General features: G+C 38.9%; 1 protein-coding gene across 1 annotated transcript in view; it reads right to left on the bottom strand.

Annotated features, from left to right (window-relative positions):
• Positions 1–13,240, bottom strand: part of LOC115812095 (immunoglobulin lambda-1 light chain-like) — a 107,227-nt gene extending 93,987 nt beyond the window's left edge. Inside the window, exons 1-2 of the mRNA XM_030774582.1 lie at positions 12,925–13,240; positions 10,748–11,055 (exon numbers count right to left, since the gene is read on the bottom strand). Coding sequence (XP_030630442.1) covers positions 10,748–11,055; positions 12,925–13,240 — 624 coding nt within the window. The remainder of the gene's footprint in view (positions 1–10,747; positions 11,056–12,924) is intronic.
• Positions 13,241–13,656: the final 416 nt, after the last annotated feature.

The following is a 13,656-nucleotide window of genomic DNA, read 5'->3' as shown; positions in this document are numbered from 1 at the left end:
CTGTTCTCTTTGTCCAAGACAAGTTTTCTTGCTGCAGTGTAACTCCCATAACAACAACTGTAGTGAAAAGGAAACAAACAGTTCAGTCATTCTACTTCTGTCTGCTGTCCACCTTACCCAGAAACACAGAGTGAAGAATAGTGCATGTGTTCAGAAGCATTTTTTTTTTGAAAAGTTACTAGGCACACTTTAAAATGCTGCTTTGAGTTAATCGCTTTTGATAGTTTTCTGCTTCCGTCAAGTATAAGTCATGTATGTCTGAGACAGTCTACATGTCATTTCCTGATGTAGAGTTTGTGTTTTATTGTGTGGTTTGCAACCTGCTAATGTCTTAGAATTTTTTCTGCTTGGCAGAGATCCAGATCAACAAGTTGTTAATGCTCATTTTGTTTAAGAAAAATATTAGAATTAAAATTGTGTGACAAAATTGACTGTAAAGATTAATCATGAAGAGTTTCAGTTGAAAAGCCATCCAACTCTCAGCGAGTACTTCCACTACATGGGTTAAAGTGTGGGTCAGGATTAGGGTCCAGAATACAAAATATATAACTTTTCATGCTACTGTTTGAGTGACATTTCGTGATTGAATTTTTAATATTTGTGCACAGTTTTGCACTACTGGGGGGGGCTATGGTTTCTCATTGTGGTTTACAGATTTTTTCAGGGGTTCAACATGGTTCTAGTCCAGACTTGAGTCTGTGAGATCAGTTTAGCTAAACTGATGGATACATCCTACTGTGTCTTTATAATTGTGTCATGTCATAATGAACACATTCAAATTGGTGTTAGTTAAGTAAATGACATTCGCTGCATATTAGAGATTTGTTGCCCATAAATGTCTAAACAAAAAATTGTGCCACAGGAGGACTGGACATAAATTTTCTTTTTTTTTACAACAAAATGAAAATTCAGTCCTTGCTGAATATGTACATGACTTTTCTTACATTAGTAAAATCAAAATGGAGAGTTAACCAATCAAATCATATCTCAGAAATAGCTTCTAACCTAATTAGATAAACAACACTGAAACATGCATTTTTATTGCTTGTCATCTGCTGCTCACACAGCTGTAGGTTTTGTGAATGACTTTCAGTGACATCTGTGTTACTGTGGCTGTCCCAGGCAGCGCAGTAATAAGTCGCAGAATGTTCTGGCTTTGTGTTGCTGATCACCAGGTTGAAGGTGTTTCGCTTGATAGTGAAGAACTGTGCCTGAGGATAATTGTTATCGAGTGTGGGTTTGGAATCCTTACTAGTGTAGAGTATTCTGCGAATAATTCCATCATCTGTCTGTTGGTACCAGTGAACATATGTACTGCTTAAACCAGTTACTGTACAAGGAAAGTGCACAGTTTGTTTTACATCCCTTGTCCAAGATACTTGGTCTTGATGTAAGGTGACTCCAGTCACTACTTCTGTAACGAAAAGAAAACATTGTGTTTATTTAATTGTTGATTTAATTGAAATAATTTATTTCTCACAACATACCTCTTGAGATAATAGAAAGCCTGCTTACCTAGAAACACACAGTGAAGGAGAAAATATATGTTCAGAAACATCTTTCTTAAAAAATAATTTGAATACACATGAATGCTGATTTGTTAATTTCTAAGATTTTAATCAATATAAGCCAGCGCAGAGCTTTTCACAGACTTTCTACTCACAGTTTCCTGAGGTGGAGTTTGGTTTTGTCAGTATTGTGTCTAGCCTATCAGTGTGTTTGAAAAGGTAGTTTGAGGTCATTTCTTTGTTGTGATTGGCAGAGACCCAGCAGAGACAGGAGGGATACCGATTGCCTTCTGAAACAGCAAGTTCCAGACATACACTATTGCCCCTCTTCAAGAAAATATTTTGTCTGGCAATATCTCATTTTTTCCATGGCTGTCGCTGCAATGGGACATGTGCAAAGTCCAAACTGAGGGTCTCATGCACTTGCCATCTTCCTCATCCAGCTCAACCTATCAGCACTTGGCTTCACCAGTCATAACTGGATACTTGGATTCTTTATCTAGTCAATATGCACTTTATACTTCTTTTTCTTCTTCTCCTGTTTATTGGTCACCTGTGTATATATATATTCCTGGTTTTCCCTGAGTTCCTTGCATACTCTCTCATTCTCATTAGTTTCTGAGTCATTGTGGTTGGCCGGAAGTACTCCCATGTATCAGCTCTTGCCTGTTTTGTGCTGTTTTTGTTGGCAGTCTGAAATCCCTGTACTCTCTGTTTTGTTGAAACTGTGTCTGTTATCTGATGATGACTTAGCCGTACTCCTGTGACCTGTTTATCTGTATTTTGACCTCTGCCTCTTTGACTTATTTCCCAGTAAACAACTTTGCTCAGCTCATGCATTCAGACCATTTGTGATATTGGGACACTCCATCGTTTGTTTTTGTAACTTTACAAAGTGGACAGGTGATCTCTCACATGGAGCATATTTGTCAGTAATTTCATATAGGAATTTAATGGCAGATGTTACTATGGTAAATCCAGCAGGGACAATAGGATGTTTCTGGACGTTAGCTCTGTAATCCAAGAAACTTCAGTACAAAATTAGCACAAAATTCTCTAAATGCTTACATGCATTTATGAGGAAATCAACAAGTAGAAATGATGGTTAAAAAGATACATAAGTATCATCTATTCTTGTTTCTGTATCATGAATCTCTACCTTGGGAATGAGTCAGTTATGCATTTTTCCTCAAAGGACAGTTTTGGAAGAACCTTATCAGATAATGCAGTTCAAAGTAAACATATCCATGAATTCAAAATATTAAAGCTGTAAATTTTCTTTCAGTAATACTGGATATGCAGTCTTATTGAATTATAGAGTTCAGTTTCACACAAAATGCTTCAATCAATCAACTTTTTGAATATTCACAGAATCAATGAGAAAGTGAATTACAGAGTACAAGAAGAATTTTGTCTCTGCAAACATTAAACATTCAACTGTGACTGTCTTTTATCATTTTTAATTGCCAGTTGTCTTCCTTAATCCTCTGCCCATTTAGATCTTCTTTCTTTTATTCAAGGATATTTCTTTAGTCCTGTAAACTTAAAATGTAAAAGGACACATCATACTGACAGTGAAAGCACTGATCATTAGCAACACATAGTATTGTTTGAGTAAACAGTATATTTTTGCTCTTTATACTGTTAAAAAATTGTTTGTGTCCATTTCATTTCAGATCAGTGTAATTATTTGATGATCAATGTACTATACTTGAATAATTTTGGTCAGAAATGTTTGATACACTTTCTGTTGTAGTTGTTTTCGTTGCTGCTGTTGTTGCTGCTGTTGTTGTTATTGTTGTTGTAGATGTGAACAGGACCTTTATGACATTTTTAAACTGACAAACTGAACATGAAGCCCCTAAACTTGGTTAACAACAGGCAAATATTAATTTCTATTAGTTTGCACTAGACGCCATTTTGCCTTGTGTTTGTACAGCTGTGGGTTTTATGAATGACCATTAATGACACCTGTGTTACTGTGTCTATCCCAGACGGCACAGTAATAAGTCGCAGAATGATCTTCCTTTATGCTGCCGATCTTCAGAGTGTAGTCATCTCCCTTTTTCACAGCTGTAAAGTCATTTTTTTGGGGATGGTTCTCATCAGGTGTGAGGCTGCTACCAGCTTGATTAATATAGAGGATTCTCTTAAAAGCTTCCCCATCTTTCTTTTGGTACCAGTGGACGTAGTTGCTAGAGTCTAAACCGTCAACTTTGCATGGAAAGGACACACTTTTGCCTTTATCCTTGGTCCAGTGTGTATATTTTGGATGAGCTGTTTTTAATATTCTTCAATTGACTTTCAATGTAATCGAGCCCTTTCTGGGACCTTCTACTTGTCATTTCTTGAGGAGGACTTGAGGTACAGTGGCACAATGCAAATGCTGCTAAACCACAGGTATTTAAAAGAGATATCGCAAAACTCCACCAAACAGACCCTTTGATATGTCTGTAATGTAAACAAAGCACACTGTTCTTTAAAGGACAGCACATTTTAACCAAGTTAAAATACTAACATGAAATGATGTTTCGAGTGTAGGCCTATTCCAACTGGCGCATGTGCTCTGTATTACCGATCCAAATCAAATCGAATAAAATATCAGACTTACGTTTGAGACAAAACTAGGAAAATAGGGAAATGCATTATTTGTTTTTCATGTGGCTGGCCGAATTATGATCTATTAGCCTAATTCCTTTCATTACTTAAATCTAAAGGCCATCCAGGTGACGGCAAAGACATCCGGCTATGTTCGTTGTGAGATTTAACTCTAAACGTGCCAATGCCTGCATGTACTTGTATAACAAACTTTCTGGATCTTTTTCAGCAAAGTTCTCAATCATCATACTAGTGACATTTATTGCACCAAAGTTATTATATAATAATTTATAAATATACATTAATTATTAGACAAAATATAGATGACTCAAAAGTATTTTCCTGAGGTGTTGTCCGGCATTTTAAATAAAGATATGTGATATATTCAATTTAATGTCCCAGTAATGTTTGATTATAAAATTATTTCCGTGAAGTGATATAATACAAACTATCTATCTATCTATACAGTATGTGTGTGTGTGTATTAATTCATAGTGAATTAAATGATACATTAAACATCATTAAATAATGTAATTACAACACCATGAAAGAGGCCTTTAATTGCAGTGAGAAAAGAGTTAATGTCTAGTGTCTCCCCCTGGGGGAAAATGGGTAAACTGCAGGACAAAACACACCTGTAGGCTGTGCATCTACATATAATGTCCTATAGGATAGCCATGTTGATCACTAGCTAACAGAGAGTAAAAGAAACATGCATCCAGATTTAGATGCTTTTCATGTTCAGGACACTAATGTGTAATGTGTAAGTAAGTAAATAAAATGTTTTGCTCATTTAAGCTTTCACTGACCACATGTAATTGTTTCCTGTAAGACCAGTGTAATTAATATGTTGGGAAAGTCAGATATATCAGAAACAATTGGCACTTTGTCCAGGAACAACCCTATCTTTCCCTATTTTCAGTGTGCCTGAAAGCCTATCAATGTTTGTGAACTGAATGTCAGCCCAGTTCTTCAACCAGCAAACTGAAAAACCAGCTCTTTAACCAAATGGAGCAGTTTTATCAGTCCTCTTCAGATTTCATTTTGTCTTCTGTTCACAGCTGCTGGGATCTCCACTGTGTCTGTACTGTGGAGTGGGTTTTATGAATGACTCTTAATGACATCTGTGTTACTGTGGCCTTCCCAGGCAACACAGTAATAAGTCGCAGAATGCTCTGTCTTTACTCTGTTGATCTTCAGGTTGTAAAAGTCTTGCTTTCTCTCAAAGGTGAAGTCATCTTTTTGAGGATGGTTGTTATCAGGTGTGATGCTGCTACCGGCCGCATTAACATAGAGAATTCTGCTGAAACCTTCCCCGTCTTTCTTTTGGTACCAGTGGACGTAGTTGTTGGAAGCCAGACCAGTTACTTTGCATGAGAATATCACACTTTTGCCTGTTCTCTTTGTCCAAGACAAGTTTTCTTGCTGCAATGTAACTCCCATAACAACAACTGTAGTGAAAAGGAAACAAACAGTTCAGTTATTCTACTTCTGTCTGCTGTCTGAATTTATAGTAGAAGGGAAAACATCTTACCCAGAAACACAGAGTGAAGAATAGTGCATGTGTTCAGAAGCATTTTTTCTTGAAAAGTTACTAGGCACACTTAAAAATGCTGTTTTTAGTTTTCAGTTTTTTTCTTCCCTCAAATATAAATTATATATGTCTGAGACAGTCTACATGTCATTTCCTGAGGTGGAGTTTGTGTTTTCAGAGTGGTTTGTAGGCTGTTGATGTCTTAGAATTTTTTTTCTTCTGTGCTTGGCAGAGATCCAGATCAACACATCATTAATGCTCAGTTTGTTTAAAAAAAATTAGAATTAAAATTGCGTGAAACTTGACTGTAAAGATAAATCATGAAGAGAGACTTTATCAGTTTCAACTGAAAAGTCATCCAGCTATCATCAAATACTTCCACTACATAAGGTAAAGTCTGGGTCAGGATTAGGGTTAAGAATTCAGTTTTGAGTGACATTTGCATGACATTTCGTGATTGAGTTTTCAGTATTTATGCACAGTTTTGAACTACTGGGGGTCAGTTTAGCTACACTGATGGATACATGCTGTTTTTTCTCATCATGTTGTGTCACAATGAACCCATTCAAATTGGTATTAGTTAAGTAAATGTCATGCACTGCATAAATTTGCTGCCTTTAAACGACTAAACAAAAAATTGTTCCACTGATCTGTCAGCAGATTATTCCCAGAGGAGTGGACTGAGGTGGAGCTTAAGTTTTCTTTGTGGTTTGTAGCCTATCAGTGTGAACAGGCTGGAAATGGGGCTGGCAGAGATTCAGAAGGCACAGGAGTATGACGCTGAATGTTTAGTTTCTGACTGAGAGTAATTAATCAAACACCTGTCTCGGTGACTTCACATTCTATCTTCATATAACGTCTAATTCATAAACAGCATCGGACTGACATAAAGTCAGTTTGGCCGTTGCTGCACGTTGACTAAAACAAGGCTTTTTCCCTTTTTAAAAACTAAATGAAAATTCAGTTTTTACTGAACATGATTTTTTTTTATAAATTACTAAAATCAAAATGAAGGTTTAACCCATCAAATCATATTTTAGAAATAGCTACAAAACACTGAAACATGCATTTTTATTACTTGTCATCTGCTGCTCACACAGCTGTGGGTTTTGTGAATGACTTTCAGTGACATCTGTGTTACTGTGGCTGTCCCAGGCGACACAGTAATAAGTGCCAGAATGTTCTGGCTTTATGCTGTTGATCATCAGGTTGTAGCTGTTTCGCTCCTTAGTAAAGAACTGTGCCTGAGGATGGTTGTCATCACGTGTGGGGTTGGAATTCTCACTGCCGTAGAGTATTCTGCGAATGACTCCATCATCTGTCTGTTGGTACCAGTGAACATATGCAGTGGTTAAATCAGTTACTGAACAAGGAAAGCGCACAATTTGTCGTATATTCCTTGTCCAAGATACTTGGTCTTGATGTAAGGTGACTCCAGTCACTACTTCTGTAACGAAAAGAAAATACTGCGTTTATTTAATTGTTGATTTAATTGAAATAATTTATTTCTCACAACATACGTCTTGAGACAATAGAAATCGTGCTTACCTAGAAATACACAGTTAAGAAGAAAATATATGTTCAGAAACATCTTTCTTCAAAAATAATTTGAATGCAGGTGAATGCCAATTTTTGATTGTTTAAGATTTTAATCAATATAAGCCAGCGCAGAGCTTTTCACAGATCTTAAACTCAGTTTCCTGAGGTGGAGTTTGGTTTTGTCAGTATTGTTTGTAGCCTATCAGTGTGTCTGAAGAGGTAGTTTGAGGTCATTTCTTTGTTGTGATTGGCAGAGACCCAGCAGAGACAGGCGTGATACCGATAACTGCCTTCATGAGGAATTGTCTTCTGAAACAGCAAGTTTGCAACTCCCAGCAACAGTGACTAATTATTCTTCATTCCAGACATACACTATTGCCCCTCTTCAAGAAAATACATTGTCTGGCATTATCTCTTTGTCCATGGCTGTCACTGCAATGGGACATGTACAAAGTTTTTAGTCCAAACTGAGGGTCTCATGCACTTGTCATGTTCCTCATCCAGCTAAACTTATTAGCACTTGGCTTCACCAGTCATAACTGGAGAATAAGATTCATTATCTTGTCATTATATGCACTTGCTTTTTCTCCTGTTTATATATACTCCCTGGTTTTCCCTGAGTTCCTTGCAAATTCTCTCATTCTCATTAGTTTCTGAGTCATTGTGGTTGGCCGGAAGTACTCCCATGTATCAGCTCTTGCCTGTTTTGTGCTGTTTTCATTGACACTCTGAAATCCCTGTACTCTCTGTTGTGCTGAAACTGTGTCTGTTATCTGATGATGATGACAGCCTTACGCCTGTGACCTGTTTATTTGTGTTTTGACCTCTGCCTCTTTGACTTATTTACCAGTAAACAACTTGAAGAGCAGATGGTGCTGAAACCTTTACCTGTGATCCTAGAAAAGATGAGAAATCCTGCGTATACTCATACCTACAGAGCTTGTGACCTCTAGAAAAATTCACAGAGTATCATCTCTTTAGTTCACATGGGCAGGGACTGCTTTGTTAATGTCTTCATAACATCCCTACATCAGACATAAAAATGTTTCATTTATCTCCAATACACTTTACCACTTTCGATTCAGAAAATAATATCAGAGAAATGTGTAGACAAAATTATTTCATTATTTTCACGTTGAAGTGTGTTGAAGCTAAAGCAGATTCTTCAAGACCATACACCACAACAACAAAGTTTCAGTCATAATGTGATATTACACATACAGTTTGTAAGGTGGGCTAAGCAGAACAGGTGGAAGTGGTTTTCTGACAGTTCAAGGTATGCTGACATGTAGAAGTGGAAAAGGCCTTAGAGAGCATTCCTCTTATTTACGAGTTCTGGTCCAATTTTTGCTGTGGACAATGGAGAACCACAGGGTAGAGAGTATGAGAACAAATACATGAAATACATAACTTTGAAAGTTTAAAGGGAAATGAAAAGAAGAACTCCAAATTGTAATGATTTTGCAACCAAGATGGATGGGCTGATGCAAGCAAAATGGATGGGCGTAGTCTTCCTTGGTAGGAACACGCTGCATCTCCCACTGCGATCCATCAGCTTCGGATACAAGCAGGAGAAGGCACAGCTAGTTCTGGAACTGAGGGAGTCCACCAACCAACTGGTTAGAGCATCGGGTATCCATGTACGAACCAGGAAGGAGTGGAAAGTGCAGGAAGAGGTCAACCTTGCAATCAGCAGGCTGCAGCATTGCGAGGTTGTCGGCAGAGTCCAGGAGGGACAAGCAGGCCTTAGATGAGGCAAGGCCCTCCTTATCTGGCTGAAGGCCAACAAAGAAGAGAGGAAAGCCATCGTGGTGGCAGAAGTGACAAGGGCTGAGCAGGGACGCTAGATCAAGATCAAAGCGGTGTCCCAAGGCCGGCAGCAAGGCTGGACAACATAGGAAGTACTTATGGACAGGCCATTTTTCATGGTCCGATCTGTGGAAGATGACACCTTAGCTTGTCCTTGAAACCTCCACCAATGTTTTGGCATTGAGGAGCCTAAACTTAACCCTTTGTGACACCCCCAACACTAGCCTCCAACATATCTTGTTGGGATGCAAAACAGCGTTGTCCCAAGGGTGCTACAGATGGCTGCATGAGCCAGTGCTGAGGAAGCTGGCGGAGGGGGTAGATACACACAGGCGGGACACAAACAGCAGGCCACCCGCTCAAGCCAAGTCCATCCACTCCATCCAGTTTGCTAGGTCTGGAGAGAGCACCACAGCCCCCTGCCGGAGAGGTACAGCAAGACTCCTCTAACCCAGCAAGGAATGGAACATGAGAGTTGACCTCGGGAGGCAGCGTGACATCGTGATGTTGTTTGTGGTCTGTGGTCAGCAAGAATGTCCTGCTAGTGGAGCTCACTGTCCCATGTGAGGAGGGGCTGGAGGCTACCCACGAGTGGAAATCAGCTAAGTATTCTGACCTGGTTGCCGAGTGCAGGGAAGCTGACTGAAGGTCTCTTATGTATCCTGTGGGGGTGGGATGTTGGGGTTTCGTCAACTCCTCAATCTATCGACTGCTCCGTGACATGGGTGTCACAGGAGCAGAACATTGAAAAGCCGTCAATGAGCCGGCTGAGGAGGCAGAGAAAGGCAGGTTCTGGTTGTGACTCAGGAGGAAGCATAGGAGTTGGGGGCCGAGCAACACCTAGGGCATTAGCAGGGGTGGCAGGGGGAAACCTTTGCCATCGCTCCACCACCAGGAGATATACTGGGGTTAAAGGAACAAAACATCAATGACTGGTGGTCCCCAGCCGATGACACAAATAGGCCGCACAGAGCTGTTTGGTCTGGCATCTCAGATAAGTATGATAAGGCACCAGTGGAGGTGTGGCAGGCAGCAATGTCCAGCTGGTTGACCACCAATGTGTTATGCAAACTTATGTCTTATACCTTATACTGGGATACCTGTTTGCTGATAGATAAACACGGACCCTGATCTGTGTCATTAAGGGTTAAACTGTTATCCCTGTGTGAAGAATCATTGTAATTTTGCTGTATGGGGTGAATCTGAGGAAACATGCTCAAAAAGGAGATGCTAAAAAAAGTCATGGAACTAAGTTCCAGAAATTTACAGATTCATGGGCCATCTGTTCAGTGTTTCTCTATGTTTCTGTGAACACTTGAATATCCACCATTCTCAAGCGTACACCATTTATTGCTGCCAAAGTCTGTTTCAGGCTGGCCCCCTCATCTCCTCCAATGTTGGCAGTTATGTGTGGAGACAGGTCAACATGAGACCTGGGAATATTTTAATAGATGTATAGAGTTTGTATGGTGTTGTACAGTGTAACAAAGTGTTTGGTTTGTTGATTTGTTGTTGTTGTTGTTGTTGTTTTGCTAATAGCTTATCATGTGTGCAACATTCCCAGTAAAAAAAATGAGACCCCCAGTGAGGTACACAAATGGACTTTCAGAATGCGGAAGCCCACAGATAGGGAATGCTTCCTGCTTCCTGAATGAGCCGTCATATATGATTGGTTTATATAACTTTCTGAGGCTGAGTTCTGCTTTCCCACTTAGTGTGTGACTATGTTATTGTGCAGACAGTTCATAGCAGATGCTGCTGTGCCACCTGTGATCCAGCAGGCACAATAGTATGTGGCCGAATGCTGAGTCTTTAAATCTGGTATTTTCAGCAAAACCATATTGGATCCTCTTTTCTCTGCTTTCAGGTCATCATGACCAGGATCGTTTTTTGGAGTTCCATCACTGATGTCGATATACTGAATTCTCTTGAAGGCTTCGTTTTCTGTTTTCTGATACCAGTGAATGTAAAAGCGACAGTTAGATGTGTATACACATTCGATGAGAGCTGTTTTGCCAGTGGATCTGGTCACTGTCATCTTCTGTTGTAGATCTGCGGCTCCGTTAACTGAAGAAAAAAAGAACATGCTCTACGGTTACAAGAGTAAACAATACAAACATTTTAAATACAAATAGTATGAACCTTCCAGTTGCAGTCCCAAAGGTGACTGGAATATTAAGACATAAATCAAAAGCTGAATTGTAAATGATCTGAATATCAGTAACTATAACCAGTAGTGGCCCATGTATTGATGTGTAGACATAATATAATTTACTACATGGTGTCTCCATGATATGAAGATCTTCAGATGGTCTAAATGGAGTGCTGAACAGAAAATATGGGCTTACCTGTGTTTACATGAAAAGTAAGCAACAAAGCTAGTGAAATGGATAGGAGATGCATGGTAGCTCTTACTTCTTGAGGTTGCATTGTGCCTCATAGTGACTTGGGAGTTTCTCTATATCTCTCAGGGAGGGGAGGTTACAGTAAAGTCCTTACCCATTGCTTTGTCCCATCTGTCTGTGACTAGAATTCAGCACAAATGGTTTTCACAGTCAGCAGTTAAAGGTGGAGAGGGTTTAAGATAATTAATTTACTCACTTAAAAATTCGTTAGTTAAAAATATAACAGTGACAGGGAAAATGTAATCAAAAATTCAGTTTAAACGTCTTACAGAAAGAAACCTACATTGTAATACAACTTGTTCAGTTTGGCTTGGTTTTATAAACTCATATTTAAAATGATTTTGAAGTAACATTCTGTGCCAAAGATATGTCCCAACTCCAAGCATGGGATCTTTGCAAAATCAGTACAAATATGTATCAGTGTAAATGGGTATGTAATGGTTTGTTTATCATTCAAATCACTTCCATCTTTACAGTCAGAATAAACATAAAATGGGGGTAGAAAAACATACAAATAGCTTAGGTAATTCATCGTACAAGGATTTGTACTTGAATCAGAATTTCCTAAACCATTTAAATAAAAGTTGGTGCGTGTATCATGACAGCAAAACAGACAAACAAAACAATAAACAGCATATAAGCTGTTAAACATCCCCTCTTCTTTGATAATCAATGTAGAACAACTTTGAAATGTTGTTTTGCACACTTCATAAGTTTGAAACATCCAAGCTGAATCTTTCTTAATAAAATCAGTTCCTGTATTGTTGCAGGAATGTCAATGAACGCCAGTATAAGCAAATAACTTCTAAAAGCCTCTGTTGTAATTTCCTGAGGTGGAGTTAAGGTTGCTTTGTGTGGTTTGTCTGTTTTCAGGGTTGAAAGAAAGAAAGATACTCATGATCATTTTGCACTACGGTTGGCAGACATCCAAAACAGAGCACCATGTGACTGAAAGAGGAACATACAATTAAATAAAGGAAGAGACAATGCGTATACTTTTCATCTCCTGGCATCACAACAGAGAAAATGGAAAATTAGCCATTGTTCTATGTGAGCTGCAGATTTTCTGTCTGATTTTAATCACTGTCTCTGCACTATTTTAATGGAGTCATGTTTCCTTGTTTTTTTGTGGCCATAACTGGTAGCTCTCTCTCCCTTTAACGTGTAAATATTCAGATCATAGCACTCTGATGTATTGTCAGCTCTGGAGTATGACAGTTGAAATCAGGAGTGATGCATGGATGAGCTTCATCAGTATTCCTCTGAAAGAGTCAGGGACTCACCAGTTGCTCTGTGTTAATTGATATACACCTCCCCTTAACATTCAACCTGTTTTAGTGTTCGTAAAAATATTCAAAGTCGTTGTGTTTCATTCTAATAGCAGTTTTTCAATATCTCTTGTTTGAATCTGATAGATTTTCAAAATGAGCACAGATCCATCCTCTCTCAGCTCACTAAGACAGGGTCAGGGTTTCATATGTAGAGAGTGGCTTTAAATGTTTTTGTGCAGAACATTGATGGTATTTCTTACTGTGGTAATCCCAACAGGCACAATGGTATGTTGCTGCATGGTGGCTCTGCAGATCTGGGATTTTCAGCATAAAATTAGACCCTGACTTCTCCGATTTAAAATCGCCATAACCAGGATCACTTTTTTGACTTCCATCAGTGAGTTTCATGTACATAACTCTCTTAAAAGGTTCGCCCTCTTTTTTCTGGTACCAGTGAATGTATTCATAGCATCCAGATGAGTATATGCAGTCGATGAGAGCTGTTTTGCGTGCAGGTCTGGATACTGAGACTGTCTGCTTCAGCTCTGCAGCTCCATTCACTGGAGAAAAGAACATCTACGATGAAATCTACAATTTCTCTGTTGGGTTATTTGAAATTTAAAACTGTATAGAAACCTTTCTGGTATAAAAGAATGGTGCAAAACAAGACCAAGCAAAACATATGCTTACCTGTATTTGTGTAGAAAATAAAAATCAGAAGAGTTGGCAGATGCACGATATGCATGACTCTTATTAATTTTTGTGTTTTTTAAACATTGGGTGTTATGCTTCTCTGAAAACCTATGAGGGGAGGAGACAAAAATGATGAGACCAGACTCTTTGTGCGATCTGTTTGTGACTGATCTCAAACAGCAATTTCACCACTGTTAAATTAAGTCTGAGAGGGTTTACGCTGTTTCTGTCTGGACCAGCTGTGAATTTACTGTACACTTGTGTTGGCTTGTTCAACTGAGCATCAGTATTCACTGAAA

The sequence above is a fragment of the Chanos chanos genome, chromosome 5 (genome assembly GCF_902362185.1).
Source record: "Chanos chanos chromosome 5, fChaCha1.1, whole genome shotgun sequence".
Taxonomy (NCBI): Eukaryota; Metazoa; Chordata; class Actinopteri; order Gonorynchiformes; family Chanidae; genus Chanos; species Chanos chanos.
The sequence above is the reverse complement of the archived record's forward strand: the minus strand, read 5'-3'. Positions and strand labels throughout refer to the sequence as shown.